The sequence below is a fragment of the Dendropsophus ebraccatus genome, chromosome 4 (assembly GCF_027789765.1).
Source record: "Dendropsophus ebraccatus isolate aDenEbr1 chromosome 4, aDenEbr1.pat, whole genome shotgun sequence".
In the NCBI taxonomy this organism is placed as follows: Eukaryota; Metazoa; Chordata; class Amphibia; order Anura; family Hylidae; genus Dendropsophus; species Dendropsophus ebraccatus.
Genome location: NC_091457.1, coordinates 165,502,629 through 165,524,812, shown reverse-complemented (window position 1 = coordinate 165,524,812; position 22,184 = coordinate 165,502,629). Strand labels below are relative to the sequence as shown.

Below are 22,184 nucleotides of genomic sequence, written 5' to 3'. Positions count from 1 at the left end.
GAGCATCTGGTGTAATACCGCACAGGGCTCATGTACCGCAGCTCACATTACAGGCCCGGCAGCTTCATGTCAGACCGCTCCAAACCACGTACAAGCCACAACAGCGGCGGCAGAGAGCTTGTGGTGCGTGACGTCAGCGAGCGTGCGAGGTGCAGGAAACCTACCGGGAACAAGTCACAGTCGTCAAGAGAAAAAGGAGGCCAAAGTATTAGAGAGCGATGACCTGATGGTGCTGTGTATAGTAGAGAGCGATGACCTGATGGTGCTGTGTATAGTAGAGAGCGATGACCTGATGGTGCTGTGTATAGTAGAGAGCGATGACCTGATGGTGCTGTGTATAGTAGAGAGCGATGACCTGATGGTGCTGTGTATAGTAGAGAGCGATGACCTGATGGTGCTGTGTATAGTAGAGAGCGATGACCTGATGGTGCTGTGTATAGTAGAGAGCGATGACCTGATGGTGCTGTGTATAGTAGAGAGCGATGACCTGATGGTGCTGTGTATAGTAGAGAGCGATGACCTGATGGTGCCGTGTGTAGTGGAGAGCGATGACCTGATGGTGCTGTCTATAGTAGAGAGCGATGACCTGATGGTGCTGTGTATAGTAGAGAGCGATGACCTGATGGTGCTGTGTATAGTAGAGAGCGATGACCTGATAGGACTGTGTATAGTAGAGAGCGATGACCTGATGGTGCTGTGTATAGTGGAGAGCGATGACCTGATAGGACTGTGTATAGTAGAGAGCGATGACCTGGTGGTGCTGTGTATAGTGGAGAGCGATGACCTGATGGTGCTGTGTATAGTAGAGAGCGATGACCTGATGGTGCTGTGTATAGTGGAGAGCGATGACCTGATGGTGCTGTGTATAGTAGAGAGCGATGACCTGATGGTGCTGTGTATAGTAGAGAGCGATGACCTGATGGTGCTGTGTATAGTAGAGAGCGATGACCTGATGGTGCTGTGTATAGTAGAGAGCGATGACCTGATGGTGCCGTGTATAGTAGAGAGCGATGACCTGGTGGTGCTGTGTGTAGTGGAGAGCGATGACCTGATGGTGCTGTGTATAGTAGAGAGCGATGACATGATGGTGCTGTGTATAGTAGAGAGCGATGACCTGATGGTGCTGTGTGTAGTAGAGAGCGATGACCTGATGGTGCTGTCTATAGTAGAGAGCGATGACCTGATGGTGCTGTGTATAGTAGAGAGCGATGACCTGATGGTGCTGTCTATAGTGGAGAGCGATGACCTGATGGTGCTGTGTATAGTAGAGAGCGATGACATGATGGTGCTGTGTATAGTAGAGAGCGATGACCTGATGGTGCTGTGTATAGTAGAGAGCGATGACCTGATGGTGCTGTGTATAGTAGAGAGCGATGACCTGATGGTGCTGTCTATAGTGGAGAGCGATGACCTGATGGTGCTGTGTATAGTAGAGAGTGATGACCTGATGGTGCTGTGTATAGTAGAGAGCGATGACCTGATGGTGCTGTGTATAGTAGAGAGCGATGCCCTGATGGTGCTGTGTATAGTAGAGAGCGATGACCTGATGGTGCTGTGTATAGTAGAGAGCGATGACATGATGGTGCTGTGTATAGTAGAGAGTGATGACCTGATGGTGCTGTCTATAGTAGAGAGCGATGACCTGATGGTGCTGTGTATAGTAGAGAGTGATGACCTGATGGTGCTGTGTATAGTAGAGAGCGATGACCTGATGGTGCTGTCTATAGTAGAGAGCGATGACCTGATGGTGCTGTGTATAGTAGAGAGCGATGACCTGATGGTGCTGTCTATAGTAGAGAGCGATGACCTGATGGTGCTGTGTATAGTAGAGAGTGATGACCTGATGGTGCTGTGTATAGTAGAGAGCGATGACCTGATAGGACTGTGTATAGTAGAGAGCGATGACATGATGGTGCTGTGTACAGTAGAGAGCGATGACCTGATGGTGCTGTGTATAGTAGAGAGCGATGACCTGATGGTGCTGTGTATAGTAGAGAGCGATGACCTGGTGGTGCTGTGTGTAGTGGAGAGCGATGACCTGGTGGTGCTGTGTATAGTAGAGAGCGATGACCTGATGGTGCTGTGTATAGTAGAGAGCGATGACCTGATGGTGCTGTGTATAGTAGAGAGCGATGACCTGATGGTGCTGTGTATAGTAGAGAGCGATGACCTGATGATGCTGTGTATAGTAGAGAGCGATGACCTGATGGTGCTGTGTATAGTAGAGAGCGATGACCTGATGGTGCTGTGTATAGTAGAGAGCGATGACCTGATGGTGCTGTGTATAGTAGAGAGCGATGACCTGATGGTGCTGTGTATAGTAGAGAGCGATGACCTGATGGTGCTGTGTATAGTAGAGAGCGATGACCTGATGGTGCTGTGTATAGTAGAGAGCGATGACCTGATGGTGCTGTCTATAGTAGAGAGCGATGACCTGATGGTGCTGTGTATAGTAGAGAGCAATGACCTGATGGTGCTGTGTATAGTAGAGAGCGATGACCTGATGGTGCTGTGTATAGTAGAGAGCGATGACATGATGGTGTTGTGTATAGTAGAGAGCGATGACATGATGGTGCTGTGTATAGTAGAGAGCGATGACCTGATGGTGCTGTGTATAGTAGAGAGCGATGACCTGATGGTGCTGTGTATAGTAGAGAGCGATGACCTGATGGTGCTGTGTATAGTAGAGAGCGATGACCTGATGGTGCTGTCTATAGTAGAGAGCGATGACCTGATGGTGCTGTGTATAGTAGAGAGCGATGACCTGATGGTGCTGTGTATAGTAGAGAGCGATGACCTGATGGTGCTGTGTATAGTAGAGAGCGATGACCTGATGGTGCTGTGTATAGTAGAGAGTGATGACCTGGTGGTGCTGTGTATAGTAGAGAGCGATGACCTGATGGTGCTGTGTATAGTAGAGAGCGATGACCTGCTACTCCGATGAAAATGTTATTATTTTCTATAGGTCAGACATCACCTCCTCCCCTTCCCTGCACAAATGACAGAGCATGCCCACAAAACTCTCTTATAGCAATTACAAGAGTATTCTGGAGATAAAAACTGTTTTCAAATCCACTCTTGCAACAAAAGTATATAGATTTGTAATTGACCTCTTTTTAAAAATCTCCAGCATACCAGCACTTATCAGCTGCTGTATGTCCTGCAGGACGTGGTGTATTCTTTCCAGTCTGACACAGTGCTCTCTGCTGCCATCTCTGTCCATGTCAGGAACTGTCCAGAGCAGGAAAGGTTTTCTATGGGGATTTGCTGCTGCTCTGGACAGTTCCTGACATGGACAGAGATGGCAGCAGAGAACACTGTGTCAGACTGGAGAGAATACACCACTTCCTGTAGGACATACAGCAGCTGATAAGTACTGGAAGACTAGAGATTATTAAACAAAAGTAAATTACAAATCTATATAACTTTCTGACACCAGTGTGACACATGTGTGTATGTGTGTGCGAGGATCCTTGCAGTCTCCTTACAGCAGAGTGCAGACAGGAAGTGTTGTCATGAGGAATCTCGGGCCCCTTTAACTTCAAGCTGATAACCTGCCATAGAAGTGACATGTATAAGAAGACTATTCCAGCGAGCGTTGTAATAGGAGCCGTCCGTGTCTTCTGCTTCCAGTTATCTCCCTGTGTTCTCCACCTTCTGATCGCTTCCCCATGTGTGGCTGTCAGACGTCCGTGCCCCCCCCCCACCTGTGTATAGAGGCCGTTGTTTCTTCATACACTTTAGCGCCACATTGAGGATTTCTAAGAAGAGAACAAAATAAATCAAAAACAAGATCTGGAAATCTTCTTAACTTAAGTGACCCCCTTGCATCATCCGGGGCGGATTCCATCCCCAAACGGCCGCAGAAACTTCTCTAATAGGATCGGAGTGGCCGTGGGCAGCGGCGGGCGCTCAGGTTTCCAGCCCCTATAGGGAAACACTGGGACGGAATAAGCAGGGAGCGCAGTGACTGCAGAGGAGAAGGGGCTGCAGGGGGCTGTGAGGTTAGGAGCAGCGGCCAGACACAGCATCGCTATACCAACCCGAGAGAAGGCCTAATCCAGCCCGATTATCCCGCTGCTCCAGATGTGTGCAGCCTACCATAATAAGGGGCCATCTGTTTCTTAAGGGAATCTTTCTTCCCCACCTACTTATTAACTCTTTCTGTTACCTCTAGTCCATGTGGTTATTACCTATGCTGTAATGATTCTATGTCACTAATACCTGGAGCCAGAAAGTTATATAGATTTGTCATTTATTTCTATAAAAAATAATCTCCAGTCTTCCAGTACTTATCAGCTGCTGTATGTCCTGTAGGAAGTGGTGTAGTCTCTCCAGTCTGACGCAGTGCTCTCTGCTGCCACCTCTGTCCATGTCAGGAACTGTCCAGAGCAGAAGAGGTTTTCTATGGGGATTTGCTGCTGTTCTGGACAGTTCCTGACATGGACAGAGGTGGCAGCAGAGAGCGCTGTGTCAGACTAGAACATACAGCAGCTGATAAGTAGTGGAAGACTGACAATTTTTTAAATAGAAGTAAGTTACAAATCTATATAACTTTCTGACACCAACTGATTCGAAAACATTTTACATCTATAAGAGTGTGTAGTGGGCATGCTCTGTGACTTGTGCAGAAGTCACTGTCCAGGGAAGGGAAGGACATCTAACCACCACTTATAGATTTCTATAGGACAGTGTTGTTGGCATACTCTTTGAGCTCTACAAAGGTCGTCATGTCAGAAAGTTATGTAACTTTATAAAAGTATATACAGTAAATATATTTGCCAGAATTCCCCTTTTAGAGGTGATGGTCACAGTTCATCTCCCACTTTCTGCACAATGGCAATTCACAGGTCACAGAGCATGCCCACAATACTCTCCTCTAAAAGTCTTTAGGTGATGGTAACAGCACACCTCCTCCTCACTGCAAAGAATGTCTCACAGGTCACAGAGCATGCCCACAATACTCTCCTGTAAAAGTCTTTAGGTGATGGTAACAGCACACCTCCTCCTCACTGCAAAGAATGTCTCCCAGCAGGTCACAGAGCATGCCCACAGCTTTCTCCCCTAGAAGTCAATAAGTCCTCTCCAGTCTATGGGGTGTCTGTAATACATAAAAGCTCAGGCAGGATGGTCACCACTATAACCATGTGCAGGAGAATAAACTGCAGAATCTGGTTTTATTTAGTGTGATGTATGGATGAGACAATCCCTGAGCGGCAGATGTCCATTAACCCCGTGTTCCCCTGCAGGGACGGGGTCTCAGTAATGGGGCACGGATAGCAGTGACGCCACATGTGGCCCCGGCCCGGGATCCGTCCCAGTACTTTTCCATTCAGATGGATGAGCGATCAGCGCTGTCCCAGGGGCCCCGGCTTCCTCGTGTAGCTGCGCTCAGACGCTTAAGTAATAATACATGTGTGATCATCCGGCCAGGGAGTAAACAACATGGCTCCCCGGACCCGCAGCTCATGTTTTCCACAGTCTTCTCTGACATGAGCAGAACGCAATGAGCGGCCGTGTTTATAGCGCCTGCTCGGCACATTCGGGTGTCTCCTTCCTCGCCATGTGACAACGTTTGGTTCTATGTTTTTGGGGGTTTTTTGCACCATTCCCGCCGCTCCCCTGGATCTGATGATGAGAGTCCCATCACTTATCACTTATTAGCTGTGAGAGTCCAGATTGAGCCGCTACTAATGGCTGTCAGTGATCCCGCCAGCCGCTGCCGGCACATTGCTGGACAGCTGGATATTCCGGCCCTGGCACTGGATCCTTCCTAATTGGACTGATTAGGCTTTTGGGTGGGCATGTGAGATGCCAGTCAGCTCCAGCCAGACGGCAGCGCCTGTTATTGGCAGCGTTCAGCTCTTACAGTAAATTATGAAATATTTGGATGAGACCGCGCGCACTTATCACTGTTATCGCCCAATATCCACAGATAGGAAGTCGCCCACGTACATCTTTCCTGTTGATTTCTAACTTTCCCTAATTTTACAGACACCGCGTTTCCCCGAAAATAAAGCAGTGACTTATATTATTTTTTGCTCCCAGAGATGCGCGGGGTCTCATTTTCAGAGGACGTCTTATTTTTCCATGAAGAAGAATTCACGTGTCACATGCGCAGCAGGGACAGAGTATGGTATGGCGGCTTCCGCCCACCAGGGGGAGCTCACCACAGCACACTCATACAGCACAGCAAGGACAGCGTACAGTATCGCAGCTTCAGGCCGCCAGGGGGAGCTCACCACAGTCCGCAGCACTCTCATACAGCACAGCAGGGACAAGGGGTACGGTATAGTGGCTTCAGGCCACCAGGGGGAGCTCACCACAGCACACTCATACAGCACAGCAGGGACAAGGGGTACGGTATAGTGGCTTCAGGCCACCAGGGGGAGCTCACCACAGCACACTCATACAGCACAGCAGGGACAAGGGGTACGGTATAGTGGCTTCAGGCCACCAGGGGGAGCTCACCACAGCACACTCATACAGCACAGCAGGGACAAGGGGTACGGTATAGTGGCTTTAGGCCACCAGGGGGAGCTCACCAAAGCACACTGTACAGCACAGCAGGTAGAACATACAGTATGACGGCTTCAGGCCCCCAGGGGTCGCTCACCACAACACACTTGTACAGCACAGCAGGGACAGGGGGTACGGTATAGTGGCTTCCGGCCACCAGGGGGAGCTCACCACAGCACATTCATACAGCACAGTGTGTAATATGGCGGCTTCCAGCCACCAAGGGGAGCTCAGCACACTCATACAGCAAAGCAGGGACAGAGCATACGGTATGGCAGCTTCTGGCCACCAAGGGGAGCTCACCACAGCACACTCGTACAGCACAGCAGGAACAGTGTACAGTATGGCGGCAGGTGACTGGTTAACAGCAGACTGTGTGCAGATCTGGAAGCAGGCAACGGGCCTCTTGATGCCTGCACATTAACAAGTGACAGCTGCGGAAGGGAACATCGGGGTTGGTGGCAGGTGATGGTCTTCATGTCCTGCATGCAGCTGCTCTGCAACAGACGGTGAAGGTAGGGGACAATGGCAGCGAGCTAAAAAGAATCCCAGCTGCATGCCCTGGTGTTCTGTTTGGCGGGCATACTTCCAAACAAAAACTTTGCTAGTTCTTACATTTGGGGGAGGCCTTATATTTAGCAATTCAGCAAAATTCATCCGCTCTAGATCCAGGGTATCGTACAAATAAATCTTAAAGGGGTCGTCCAGTTTAGAAGCCAATAAACACTATAGGAGAATTGTGAGCTAATAGGAGGCGGTCGTCTGTTCAGGATCCTTCTCTCATGGCCACAGTCGTCTCAGAGTGTCTCTTGTTTTGGAGGACCGGTCCTGTCCAGCATGAATGGACATGAATGTGTAATACTTCATTTCTCTTTTGGTGGCGCTGCAGGAAAATTGAACAGATTCAAGCAGATCACGGGGGATCTAGCATAGAGACACTTTTAGATCAGCTTGTTACAATGGGATCCTTCTTAGATATTGGGATTGTGCACAGTGTAGATTCCCTTAAATAACTGAAAATTTTGGTTAATTGCAGTGCCTCCTGTTTTTGTTGGACCACACAGGAAGTGCTGCTCAGCCAATGACCTGCCAGAGAAGTGACCCGCCTCCACCAATGATTGGCTGTTTACTGCACGTAAAGCTGAGAACAGGAAGTGCATGTCAGCCGGGATCCGGCGGCTTTTGGGGGAATCTGTCGGGGGATTTTTTTATGTGAAATTGCAAGCGCACTAAAATGTTCAGGCTCTGAAAGGAGAAGAACTTTAAAGGGGTTAATCAGGCTTAGAAAAACATGGCCGCTTACTTCCGTCCTCCCGTGTACAGATGTATCAACATGATTCTCAATTGGGACACATAGCATTGCTGTAGACTACATCTGTACCTCTGGATCTTCAAAGCCTGGCCAAGGGACGAGACGTCCAGCCGGGCCCATGAGGGCCGATGCCGATGGACTCCCTACCAAGGTTAAAAGAGACAATGTCAGCCGCCCTCCCAGAGGGAACCGGGCTCGTTTCCATACTCCATTTCATCTCTGCTGCCCAGACACTCGCCATGACCTGCAGTGTGAACAGGACGCATCGCACATCGTCTGAAGTGCAAATGAATTGGATGTTCTACCCCGAAAGAAGGATCAACATATGGATGACATCCAGGAGGCCGAAGCTTTGGAGGATGACAAAACAAATGACCTCATATGCTTTGCTTTGCCAATGGATACTTAGAAAACCAGAGAGCGGTACAATATTTACCCAGCCAAAAGACTATGCGTAAATTGTACAGAGAGGAACAAAATCTTGGCGCGTCATTCTCATTGCGAATACACCGGCCAGGGTTACAAAGCCGTATTGACTCGCAAGGGAAAGTGTCAGACTGGGTAAAATAGTATCTGATTATAGCATATTATATTAGTAGAGTGGGGTCCCTAGTACGGGCCAGAGGGAAGAGAGGAACTGCAGAGAACGTCTGCACCCAAGAACATGTCCGAAGTGCAAGAGAGTGCCCGCAAAATGCCAACTATAAACTCTGACCCTTTGTGTTCCATTTGCCAAGACTGTCTCACCTAAATCCATATCAAGGAAGGTTGGGTAAGTAAGGATAGTGACATAGGAGAAGGGTTGGTAGGTAAGGATAGTGACATAGGAGGAGGGTTGGTAGGTAAGCATAGTAACATGGGAGGTTTGGTAGGTAAGGATAGTGACATAGGGGAAGGGTTGGTGGGTAAGGATAGTGACATAATAGAATGGTTGGTGGGTAAGGATAGTGACATAGGAGGTTTGGTAGGTAAGGATAGTGACATAGGAGGAGGGTTGGTGGGTAAGGATAGTGACATAGGAGAAGGGTTGGTAGGTAAGGATAGTGACATAAGAGAAAGGGTTGGTAGGTAAGGATAGTAACATAGGAGGTTTGGTAGGTAAGGATAGTGACATAGAAGAAGGGTTGGTAGGTAAGGATAGTGACATAGGAGAAGGGTTGGTAGGTAAGGATAGTGACATAGGAGAAGGGTTGGTAGGTAAGGATAGTGATATAGGAGAAGGGTTGGTAGGTAAGGATAGTGACATAGGAGAAGGTTTGGCAGGTAAGGATAGTGACATAGGAGGAGGGTTGGTAGGTAAGGATAGTGACATAGGAGGAGGGTTGGTGGGTAAGGATAGTGACATAGGAGAAGGGTTGGTAGGTAAGGATAGTGATATAGGAGAAGGTTTGGTAGGTAAGGATAGTGACATAGGAGAAGGGTTGCTGGGTAAAACACTTGCTTAGCCAATCACTATCTGTGGTCAGCTGTCCGGCCAGTGATGTCAGCAGACAGTTGTGAGTAGTGGGGGCCGGGCACATTTTTTTATATAATTGTTTTAGTCGGTATTCACCCCATTATCACATAGAGAGACGTCCCCAGAAAACCTCCTCCTGTCCTTTTTGAACGTCAGACATCTAAAACGCACGGCCGGTTTTACGCCATTCAGAAGGGTCATCTGTGAAAATATTTTATGGAGTCGCTTGAGAACATTTATCAGAGAAAAGGAGCAGATGGTTGCGGTGATTATTTCTGCCACAACGTCAGGAAAAATAAGAGAAGTCGTAATAAATGGGGTCAAAAATATGTTGTGAAATGAAAGTTTATTATCTCCAATATGATTAATAGTCGGAAGGTCCGAGCACTGACCCCTGCGGAGTCCGGCCACCAGGTCAATGACCACTGAGGAGGGAGCCGTCTGGATTCCTGGTGCACATTGTGGTCTCTGCTATATACAGTGTCCATCTATGAACTGGGAAAGCCTGATCAGATGGGGAGGAAGCCATACAGATTGATGAAACTACACTAACTATTGTTCCCGCAAGTCCAGGGAAGGTTTCAATCAGTATTTTAACTCCATAAAGGGGAACTCCGGCAAAAGTCTTGAAAGACAAACGACTACAATGATCAGCCGACATCGTTCATGTTCTGTTCTGTTGTGTTCTGTTACACAATAGGATTATCGGCCGTAACGGCTGATATCGGACAAATACGGCCAATATTCGTTTCGTGTAATGGGGCCTTTATTCAGCTGGACTTTATATTCACAGTAGCTGGAGGACCTTCCCCACCGCTGGCTTCAAGTGTGAAATTCCTCATCTTGGTCTGATTGATCAATAAGCGCTTTCTAGAGCCACAACCTTGCAGCGTGGGAGTTACACCCACCTGGTTCACCTTCACTACTTTACTACTTTATGTATAGATGGTTCCACATACCCTGGGTTGGGTCCAGCTTTCACCAAGAATCAGGATAGGGAACCTTCGGCTCTCCAGCTGGTGCAAAACTACAATTCCCATCATGCCTGGACAGCCAAAGCAGTCTTTTTTAAGGGGTTGCTGCCCATGGTGAGACTAACAATTCCTTCCATACTTGTTATTATCTATTCAGTCTCCTTCCCCCAGTTCTCAGCTGCTGCTTTCTGCTGAAGACACAAAAAGCTTTTCTCTCTGTCTTCCCCTCTTCCCCCTCCCTTCTGAGACGGCTGATGTAAACAAGTCCCTATCTGCAACTTTGTAGCAACTTTGTAATGCCAAAAGTGAGTTCATTGGCAACTTGACCTCAGAATAACCCTTTCAGCATTACCAAGAAGTTACAATGTTGCAGATACTGTCAGGGACATGTTTACATCTGCCGTCAGGGAAGGGAAGGGGGGAGGAAGCGGAGACAGAAAAGCTCACACACAGATTTTTGTGTCTTCAGCAGAAAGCAGCAGCTGAGAACTGGGGGAAGGAGACTGAATAGATAATAACAAGTTTGGAAGGAATTATTAGTCTCACCAGGGGCAGCAACATAGCAAAAGTTATGTGTGAGCAGAATGCCCCTTTAATCTAAGACGACCTCTTTCGTTTGTCGTTCCTTACTATGTATAATAATTTCAGTTTTATGTATTTTCTGTCGTTTTTTCTCCCCTCGGGGGGTGATATATCATCTGGGTATTAGCGCAGTTCCTGATCCTTCTTCGACATTTCCCGAGCTCTGACATTACCCAGAAATGTTTTATTAATGTGAATTCATATAAACAGGCCGGGCAGCAAACTGGGATTGGCAAAAAGGGTAGAAAAGTCAACTCCGAGATTTCCTGTACAGGGAGGAACATGCAGCGTGTGCCAGGCATGATTAATAAGGGACGCTGTGTATCCAGCCTGTATACAGCTATAGGAGAGACACGGTGTATCCAGCCTGTATACAGCTATAGGAGAGACACGGTGTATCCAGCCTGTATACAGCTATAGGAGAGACACGGTGTATCCAGCCTGTATACAGCTATAGGAGAGACCCGGTGTATCCAGCCTGTATATAGCTATAGGAAATACACGGTGTATCCCGCCTGTATACAGCTATAGGAGAGACACGGTGTATCCAGCCTGTATACAGCTATAGGAGAGACCCGGTGTATCCAGCCTGTATACAGCTATAGGAGAGACGCCGTGTATCCTGCCTGTATACGGCTATAGGAGGGACACGGTGTATCCGGCCTGTATACGGCTATAGGAGAGACCCGGTGTATCAGGCCTGTATACGGCTATAGGAGAGACCCGGTGTATCCAGCCTGTATACGGCTATAGGAGAGACACGGTGTATCCGGCCTGTATACGGCTATAGGAGAGACCCGGTGTATCCAGCCTGTATACAGCTATAGGAGAGACACGGTGTATCCAGCCTGTATATGGCTATAGGAGAGACGCGGTGTATCAGGCCTGTATACGGCTATAGGAGAGACCCGGTGTATCCAGCCTGTATACGGCTATAGGAGGGACACGGTGTATCAGGCCTGTATACGGCTATAGGAGGGACACGGTGTATCCAGCCTGTATACGGCTATAGGAGAGACACGGTGTATCAGGCCTGTATACGGCTATAGGAAATACACGGTGTATCCGGCCTTTATACGGCTATAGGAGAGACGCCGTGTATCCAGCCTGTATACGGCTATAGGAGGGACACGGTGTATCCGGCCTGTATACAGCTATAGGAAATACACGGTGTATCCGGCCTGTATACGGCTATAGGAGAGACACGGTGTATCCAGCCTGTATACAGCTATAGGAAATACACGGTGTATCCGGCCTGTATACTGCTATAGGACAGATGTTGTGTATCCAGCCTGTATACGGCTATAGGACAGATGTTGTGTATCCAGCCTGTATACGGCTATAGGAGAGACCCAGTGTATACAGCCTGTATATGGCTATAGGACAGATGTTGTGTATCCAGCCTGTATACGGCTATAGGAGAGACGCGGTGTATACGCCATGTAGGAGAGACCCGGTGTATACGGCATGTATACGGCCCCATGTGGGACCCATCTAACAAGTAGGCATTATTTAAAGCAGAGAATTGACAAACATCAAAGACTGACATCCTGAATATAACACCAACGTGTTTCTTTCTTTGTGAAGTTCTTCATATTATCTGTCCCAGTAATGGCATCAAGATCCATGAGATTCCAGACAGTGATGGCACCAGGATCCATCAGATTCCAGACAGTGATGGCACCAGGATCCATGAGATTCCAGACAGTGATGGCACCAGGATCCATCAGATTCCAGACAGTGATGGCACCAGGATCCATCAGATTCCAGACAGTGATGGCACCAGGATCCATCAGATTCCAGACAGTGATGGCACCAGGATCCATCAGATTCCAGACAGTGATGGCACCAGGATCCATCAGATTCTAGACAGTGATGGCACCAGGTTCCATCAGATTCCAGACAGTGATGGCACCAGGATCCATCAGATTCTAGACAGTGATGGCACCAGGATCCATCAGATTCCAGACAGTGATGGCACCAGGATCCATCAGATTCCAGACAGTGATGGCACCAGGTTCCATCAGATTTCAGACAGTGATGGCACCAGGTTCCATCAGATTCCAGACAGTGATGGCACCAGGATCCATCAGATTCCAGACAGTGATGGCACCAGGATCTATCAGATTCCAGAGAGTGATAGCACCAGGTTCCATCAGATTCCAGACAGTGATAGCACCAGGATCCATCAGATTCCAGACAGTGATGGCACCAGGATCCATCAGATTCCAGACAGTGATTGCACCAGGTTCCATCAGATTCCAGACAGTGATGGCACCAGGATCCATCAGATTCCAGACAGTGATGGCACCAGGATCTATCAGATTCCAGAGAGTGATAGCACCAGGTTCCATCAGATTCCAGACAGTGATAGCACCAGGATCCATCAGATTCCAGACAGTGATGGCACCAGGATCCATCAGATTCCAGACAGTGATTGCACCAGGTTCCATCAGATTCCAGACAGTGATGGCACCAGGATCCATCAGATTCCAGACAGTGATGGCACCAGGATCCATCAGATTCCAGACAGTGATGGCACCAGGTTCTGCCTCCTGGATTTTCTTGCAGATTGATATAAGATTTCTCCATCAGATTTTTCCTCCGGTCGGTTTCTCTGGGATTTTTATAATTTTTTGCCACTCGGGTTTTATTTAGATCCGTTTTTAGCTCTGTTTAAGCGGTTTTCTCCATCGTCTTGTTGTTTTCCCCCATAGATCATTACAGCTGCTTTATACCCCGCGGGGCGCAGAGCAGATCTCCCCATAGACGCATTATTTTTTTTTACACCCGGGATTATACAAATAGCCCTTTTCTCCTCGTTCTTGGCAGCGGCCGCCGATGAAGCTGAGATCTGCGGCAGCTTGTGGTCGCCTCTAAATAAATCCAGCGTCTTTGTGCGGGTTTGCGGCGGTTTATGACCACTCTTTGCCGCGTGCCGCTAAATCCCGTACAACATGGCGTCTGTTTTTGAGGGAATAAGCGCCTCCTCCTCTCTTATTGTGTGCGGCGGACGCGATGTAGATGGTTCCACCGAATCTGCGACAGATACACGGCAGATATATGAGCCCCCCTCGTATATACATATATATATATAGTGAGATATATATAGGCGGCTGTGGATAGATTGCTGGATAGTATTGTCGGTTTCTGTCACTATATAATAAGCTGGTCGGTGACCGCTGTATAATGGCTGTGTATAATGCAGGACGCGTTTCTGGTTTATACAATGGATGACAGCGATCCTGTAATAGGACCTTCCTGCTGGGACTCGGCCCGGCCTCCATTCTGCTGCTGTCTTCTTGGCACAGATGTTGCAGGGGCCTCAGACAGGGGAGCGCAGCTCCGGAGGACGTGTTCCTGGATTTCTCGGCAGGACGAGGTTTATCTTGGGAGCGCTCGCTCTGGCGGTCATCCCCCCTCCCCCGGGCAGCTCTAATGCACAAGGACCGGGTTTATTTCCTTGTACACAACGTCCCGTCATAGGTCCCTGTAAAATCTGTATCCGATGAGGGACGTTGTACGGCTCTGTACGCCGGGGGAGTTGCCGCCATTTACAGCATCACATGTTTTCCTTGGATCTGTACACACGGCCCTGAATCCGCAGCTCGTGAATACTCCCTCAGAACCGGCGGTTTTGAGGTTGGCCGCCACCATCCTGCGCTTTTTCACCTTCCAGTTGTCAGAATACTGACCGCATTGTCCGATCTTTACCGTATTGATCGTAATATGGGGGAACCACGAAGCTCGGGGACGGTAGTCCATGCACACCTAATGCCCCCCCCCCCCCCCCCCCCCCCGCTGCTTCACAGTAGAAAAATAACACAACTTTGTTTCAAAAACAGCGACGTCCCCTGTCCTCAGGCTGTAAGCGGTATTACACCTCATCTCCATTCACTTTAATGCGGGATGGGGAACCTTCTACCCTCCAGTTGGTACAGAACTACAACTCCCATCATGCCTGGACAGCCAAAGCTTCGCAACAGCCGGAGGGCAGAAGGTTCCCTATCCCTGCTTTAATAGATCTAAGATGCAATACCAGACACAAACTGAGGACAAAGGTGGCGCTGTTTCTTTAAGAAAGTTGCTTTGTTGTTTCTAATCCTCAATAACCAGTGTAACAATCTCATCATAATGCTACAGAAATACATCTATACGGAAAATAACCTGTGATGCAGATTCCAAAGGGGTAGTTCACAAATTATTTTTTCTTTCAAATCAAATGGTGTGAGAAAGTGCCAGATTTGTAATTTACTTCTATGTGAAAATCTCCAGTCTCCCAGTACTTATCAGCTGCTGTATGTCCTGCAGGAAGTGGTATACTCTCTCCAGTCTGACACAGTGCTCTCTGCTGCCACCTCTGTCCATGTCAGGAACTGTCCAAAGCAGCAGCAAATCCCCATAGAAAACCTCTCCTGCTCTGGACAGTTCCTGACATGGACAGAGGTGGCAGCAGAGAGCACTGTGTCAGACTGGAGAGAATACACCACTTCCTGCAGGACATACAGCAGCTGATAAGTACTGGAAGACTAGAGAACATTTTGACACAGTTGATTGAAAATCTTTCCATGTTTCCTGTTTCGGTGGAAGAGATGAGATGTGGGGAGATCCAGCAGATGTTTGATAAATTCTTTCCCAGCGCATATTTACCTGCGAGCACTTGGGGAAGAGGACGCTGCTTGTTCGGGTTGTGCATATATAATGGGAGTGCTCCGTGCCCCCTGCTCGCCCCCCGGACTCCCTGTAAATGCTTCCTTGTTCAATCGTTGTTTGATTTATTCATCTCAGGAGAAAACTAATCAGAAATCTGTGTTCTTGGCCATTTCAGGTGATACAGCAGGAAGACAGCCGGTCCCCACCTCCCCGCCGGCCTCCGAGAACAGCAGCGCGGCTCACAGCATCGGCAGCACACAAAGCACCCCCTGTTCCAGCAACAGCACCGCCTGAGATCTGGCAACAGCAGCACTGCCTGAGCTCCAACAACAGCACCGCCTGAGATCCGGCAACAGCAGCACTGCCTGAGCTCCAGCACAGGAACCGCCTGAGATCCGGCAACAGCAGCACTGCCTGAGCTCCAACAACAGCACCGCCTGAGATCCGGCAACAGCAGCACTGCCTGAGCTCCAGCAACAGCAGTTCCTGAGCTCCAGCAACAGCAGCACTGCCTGAGATCTGGCAACAGCAGCACTGCCTGAGCTCCAACAACAGCACCGCCTGAGATCTGGCAACAGCAGCACTGCCTGAGCTCCAACAACAGCACCGCCTGAGATCCGGCAACAGCAGCACTGCCTGAGCTCCAACAACAGCACCGCCTGAGATCTGGCAACAGCAGCACTGCCTGAGATCTGGCAACAGCAGCGCTGCCTGAGCTCCAGCAACAGCAGTTCCTGAGCTCCAGCAACAGCAGCGCTGCCTGAGCTCCAGCACAGGAACCGCTGCTCCCGGCCGCAGCTTTAAAGTCATCACTTGTTGACATTAATTTTCCAAGACTGAAAGAAATCATTTAGGTTTTTTTCCGGATCTCGGCGTGATTGCGGCTGTTTTTCTTTCGTGATCGCGGCTGTTTTTCCTTTCTGGATGAATACCGTATTTACACGGCCCGTCCAAAGAGCATCAAGCCAAAAAAAAAAAAGTGGTAATACTACTAAGTACGCAGCGTGCAGAGCTGCATCCTGGGTCTCCTTGGCTGTCAATGTGAAACGTGTGCCAGTCCCTAATAATGCTGCTTCCCCTTTAAGCTGTATGACGGCGCCCCGGATCTGTACATAACAGAGGATATATACAGTGTGTATATATAGGGATACGGATGAGAGTCCTGTGAGCGCTGCCGGGCAGTGTCACATATTTAGCCACTATCAGGAGCTGTTCACACCTAGTAGCATTGTTGCAGAAATTTCTGTGCATGGATTCTGCAAATGCAATGCGGTTTTCTCCATGTATGTTGATTTGATGCATTGATTTGTGCAATCCTCATTCATCTGAACGTGGTTGTTTCTGCATCACATGCATGGATTCTGCTAGTCCTGTTGGGATGTTCCATGTGCAGTGGTTCTGCATGCCCCGGTTAGATGGATGGGGTTGTGCTGCTTCATGTGCATTGGCTCTGCATATCCCATTTAAATGGATGGGGTTGCGCTGCTTCATGTGCATTGGCTCTGCATGCTTAGATGGATGGGCTTTCTCTGCATCATGTGCATGGATCTGTGCAACCCTCATCCATCTGAACAGGGTTGTTCCTGCAACACGTGCATGGGTGCCGCATTCCCCATGAGACTGTCCCATGCGCATTGGTCTCTGCAGAGGGTTGCTTCTGGATTTCTGCAGATGAATCGGACACTTGCAGAAATTGCTGTAACAAATCTCTGGCGTGTGACTTCTCCCCTTTAAGCAGCAGGTTGATGAATGTTACCGTTTTCTGTTCTCAAGTGCTCCTCGCAGCTGGAGTGTGTATTGTGCAATGTTGGGTTGTATATAGTTCTTAGTACGGGGAGTAAGTCATTGTGCAGCAGAGCGGTCACCGTCCCGTCTCCCGGCTGTTCTGCGGGTTTTGGCAGCAGTGACACGTTGCGTCTTTATCCCTAGACGCATCTTGTGTAATAACCCGACGGCTGCACGAGGGGAAACCCTTCACTCTCCCGGAGTCTTGTGGAGAAATGCTGGTCGTCTCCTCCCCGTCCACTTTTTTTCTTTTCTCTCTTTTTTACTTTCTTTCTTTGTTAATTTTGGGCACTTTTTTTGTTGTTTTTTGTTGTTTTCTTTGCTTATACTTTGCTTTTGTGTGACTGTGATGAATTGCAGAGCAACGCACAGCAGTCCTCAAGTGCAATAAGGGGTTGGAAGGATTGAGATGAATGTATGTATATAGACGTCCTGGGACGGTTGGGATCTTTTGGGCTTTTGTTTTTGTGTTTTTGATTGTTTTGTTTTTTGAGGGGGGGGGTTTGCTTTTTAATACCTGCCAATAACCTCTTTTTATACTTATCTTTATTTAGCCATAAGATGCATTTTAGGATAAAAAGGGCCGTCCATTGTTAGGGCTCATTCACACACCATCATGGTGTCCATCATTATAATGTACATAGATAAATCGTATATATTTTTGCTATATAAAAGGGAAACTCGTTTTTTTTTTTTTGTTTTATTTTAACTTCCCTGCTATTGGATGTCTGTATTATAGGCCGTCAATCATCATTGATAAACTGTGCTTTGCATTGGTGCCAGAATGTCTTGTGGTTGACAATCCCTAATGGTCAGAGGGTGATGGTCACCCATTACATGCCCTGAGCAAGGTCCATGGGGTGGTTAGTAGGTATGGTGCATAGCACTGGCTGGGGTATTGCTGTCTATAGGATACACCTCTCTACATTTCTTTTTCTATTCCAGTAATGATGAGTATCTCCCGGACCCAGTTCTTTTCTATCTCGGGTAATGAGTATCTCCCGGCCCCGTTCCTTTTCTATCTCGGGTAATGATGAGTATCTCCCGGCCCCAATCCTTTCCTATCTCTGGTAATGTTAAGTATTTCCCGGCCCCAATCCTTTCCTATCTCGGGTAATGTTGAGTATTTCCCGGCCCGTTCCTTTCCTATCTCTGGTAATGATGAGTATCCCCCGGCCCAGTTCCTTTCCTATCTCGGGTAATGATGAGTATCTCCCGGCCCCGTTCCTTTCCTATCTCAGGTAATGATGAGTATCTCCCGCCCCGTTCCTTTCCTATCTCGGGTAATGATGAGTATCTCCCGGCCCGTTCCTTTCCTATCTCGGGTAATGATGAGTATCTCCCGGCCCGTTCCTTTCCTATCTCGGGTGATGATGAGTATCTCCCGGCCCCGTTCCTTTCCTATCTCGGGTAATGATGAGTATCTCCCGGCCCCAGTTCTTTTCTATCTCGGGTGATGATGAGTATCTCCCGGCGCCCCGGTCCTTTCCTATCTCGCGTAATGATGAGTATCTCCCGGCCCGTTCCTTTCCTATCTCGGGTAATGATGAGTATCTCCCGGCCCGTTCCTTTCCTATCTCGGGTGATGATGAGTATCTCCCGGCCCCGTTCCTTTCCTATCTCGGGTAATGATGAGTATCTCCCGGCCCCAGTTCTTTTCTATCTCGGGTGATGATGAGTATCTCCCGGCGCCCCGGTCCTTTCCTATCTCGGGTAATGATGAGTATCTCCCGGCCCCGGTCCTTTCCTATCTCGGGTAATAATGAGTATCTCCCGCCCCGTTTCTTTCCTATCTCGGGTAATGTTGAGTATCTCCCGGCCCCAATCCTTTCCTATCTCTGGTAATGTTGAGTATCTCCCGGTCCTTTTCTATCTCTGGTAATGTTGAGTATTTCCCGGCCCCAATCCTTTCCTATCTCGGGTAATGTTGAATATCTCCCGGTCCTTTTCTATCTCCGGTAATGATGAGTATCTCCCGATTAGAGATGAGCAAACCGGGTTCGGGTTCGAGTCGATCCGAACCCGAACGTTTGGCATTTGATTAGCTGGGGCTGCTGAAGTTGGATAAAGCTCTAAGGGCCCTATTCCACAGTAACGATAATCGGCCCCATTTGGCCCGATTCGGCCGATTATCGTTCGGTGAAATAGAGAGAACGATCAGCCGATGATCGTGTCATCGGCTAATCGTTCATTTAGGGCCAGACCTAAAATCATAATTTCCCTACTGTGCATCGCTACGGTTGAATAGCGGTGCGCGGCGGGCGACCGGCGATTTGACAGCAGCAGCATCATACATTACCTGTCCCGGCTTCTTCTCTGCGCTGTCTTCATCCCCGGGTCCCGCGCGCTCTATCTTCAGAATGGCCGGTCGTTTACAGATCGCCACTCGTTTACATTGTTGATCGGGCCCTCCTCGGCCCGTTGAATAGGACCCTAAGGTTGTCTGGAAAACATGTATACAGCCAATGACTTTATCCATAATTTCCACATAGCCTTAGGGCTTTATCCAAGTTCAGAAGCCACCGCTAATCAAATGCCGAAAGTTCCGGTTCGGATCGACTCGACCATGCTCCAGGTTCGCTCATCTCTACTCCCGATCCTTTCCTATCTGCGGTAATGATGAGTATCTCCCGGCCCGGTCCTTTCCTATCTCGGGTAATGTTGAGTATCTCCCAGTCCTTTCCTATCTCGGGTAATGTTGAGTATCTCCTGGTCCTTTCCTATCTCGGGTAATGTTGAGTATCTCCCGGCCCAGTCCTTTTCTATCTCTGGTAATGATGAGTATCTCCCGGCCCTGGTCCTTTCCTATCTCGGCTAATGATGAGTATCTCCAAGTCCTTTCCTATCTCGGGTAATGTTGAGTATCTCCCAGTCCTTTCCTATCTCTGGTAATGATGAGTATCTCCCGCCCCGTTCCTTTCCTTTCTGCGGTAATGATGAGTATCTCCCGGCCCGCTCCTTTCCTATCTCGGGTAATGTTGAGTATCTCCTGGTCCTTTCCTTTCTGCGGTAATGTTGAGTATCTCCCGACCCCGTTCCTTTCCTATCTCGGGTAATGTTGAGTATCTCCCGACCCCGTTCCTTTCCTATCTCGGGTAATGTTGAGTATCTCCCGGCCCCGTTCCTTTCCTGTCTCGGGTAATGTTGAGTATCTCCCGACCTCGGTCCCTTCCTATCTTGGGTAATGATGAGTATCTCCCGGCCCCGGTCCCTTCCTATCTTGGGTAATGATGAGTATCTCCCGGCCCTGGTCCTTTCCTATCTCGGGTAATGATGAGTATCTCCCGGTCCTTTCGTATCTCGGGTAATGATGAGTATCTCCCGGCCCTGGTCCTTTCCTATCTCGGGTAATGATGAGTATCCCCCGGCCCTGGTTCTTTTCTATCTCGGGTAATGATGAGTATCTCCCGGCCCCGGTCCTTTCCTATCTCGGGTAATGATGAGTATCTCCCGGCCTCGGTTCTTTTCTATCTCGGGTAATGATGAGTATCTCCCGGTCCTTTCGTATCTCGGGTAATGATGAGTATCTCCCGGCCCTGGTCCTTTCCTATCTCGGGTAATGATGAGTATCTCCCGGCCCTGGTCCTTTCGTATCTCGGGTAATGATGAGTATCTCCCGGCCCTGGTTCTTTTCTATCTCGGGTAATGATGAGTATATCCCGGCCCCGGTCCTTTCCTATCTCGGGTAATGTTGAGTATCTCCCGACCCTGGTTCTTTTCTATCTCGGGTAATGATGAGTATCCCCCGGCCCTGGTTCTTTTCTATCTCGGGTAATGATGAGTATCTCCCGGCCCTGGTTCTTTTCTATCTCGGGTAATGATGAGTATCTCCCGGCCCCGGTCCTTTTCTATCTCGGGTAATGTTGAGTATCTCCCGGCCCCGGTCCCTTCCTATCTCGGGTAATATTGCCTTTCCCTCTGATCTGCCCCGGACATATAGCTTTGTTCCTTCCTTCTGGAGACGTAGAAGGTCTGTGTTGTTTTGGGACTCCAGCACTTGCACTGTATACATTGTACCGTTTACTCAGCTTCATTCTTGGCTCGCTGACAGGGTGACATTGAAGTCATCCATCCTGGGGGTTGTCATACGAGAAGTTTCTGCCTTGTAAATGACCCGGGGCAGCTTTACGGTGATCTAACGCAGCTGAGTCATAACATCGGGGAATGATAGGACGTCTCCAGGGTTAGATGTATGCATGAGGCAATTACACAAGAGGGGATACAGAACATATACAAGTGACCTGTATTATAGCAGGTTTAGTATAACATTGCCAAGGTGTAGTCTCCTCATATGTAAGGAATAGGAATTTAGTTGGGTTTATAGCTTCACAAAGGTTATCTGAGATTAGAAAATGTTCTTCCAGATACAGCGCCACTTTTGTGCATTGGTCACCATTGGTATTGCAGCGTATTCCTATTTAAGTCAATGTGGTTGAGCTACAATACCAGATACAGCCAGTGGACAAGAGTGGCGCTGTATCTGGATGAACATAGCATGCTCTTTTAGTCTTGTCCAACCTCCTATAGGCCGTTATGAAATAATTTTATCTTTCTTCTTGACAAGTATAAAGGGCTTGTCCAAGATCTCAAGAAATAGCAATAACTGCGGGAAATATTATAAAGTACCAAACCAACCCAAAGTCACCTGTCGAACCGTCCCCACTGCTCCCTGATTTCCTGTCCTGATGACATCACGTATAGCCATGTGACTGTTGTAACCAATCACTGGCCTCTTTGGTCACATGGTAGTGTCACTGCTCAGGCTGGTGATTGGCTGCACTGGTCACATGTTTCTACAGATCGTCATCAATGCCGAAAAAGTTAAAAAGAGAAAACCGTCGGCATCTAGTGAAACCTGTCGGCTGGTTTGTTGTTTTATACTTTTTATTCTCTTGAATGAGTC

At 48.5% G+C, this 22,184-nt stretch overlaps 1 protein-coding gene across 3 annotated transcripts in view; it reads left to right on the top strand.

Annotated features, from left to right (window-relative positions):
* The window catches only part of TGFBR3 (transforming growth factor beta receptor 3), a 159,049-nt gene extending 143,181 nt beyond the window's left edge, over window positions 1–15,868 (top strand). For all 3 annotated transcript variants that reach the window (XM_069967662.1, XM_069967661.1, XM_069967660.1), the window contains one exon: window positions 15,672–15,868. In XM_069967662.1, coding sequence (XP_069823763.1) covers window positions 15,672–15,790 — 119 coding nt within the window. In that variant the 3' untranslated portion in view covers window positions 15,791–15,868. The remainder of the gene's footprint in view (window positions 1–15,671) is intronic.
* Window positions 15,869–22,184: the final 6,316 nt, after the last annotated feature.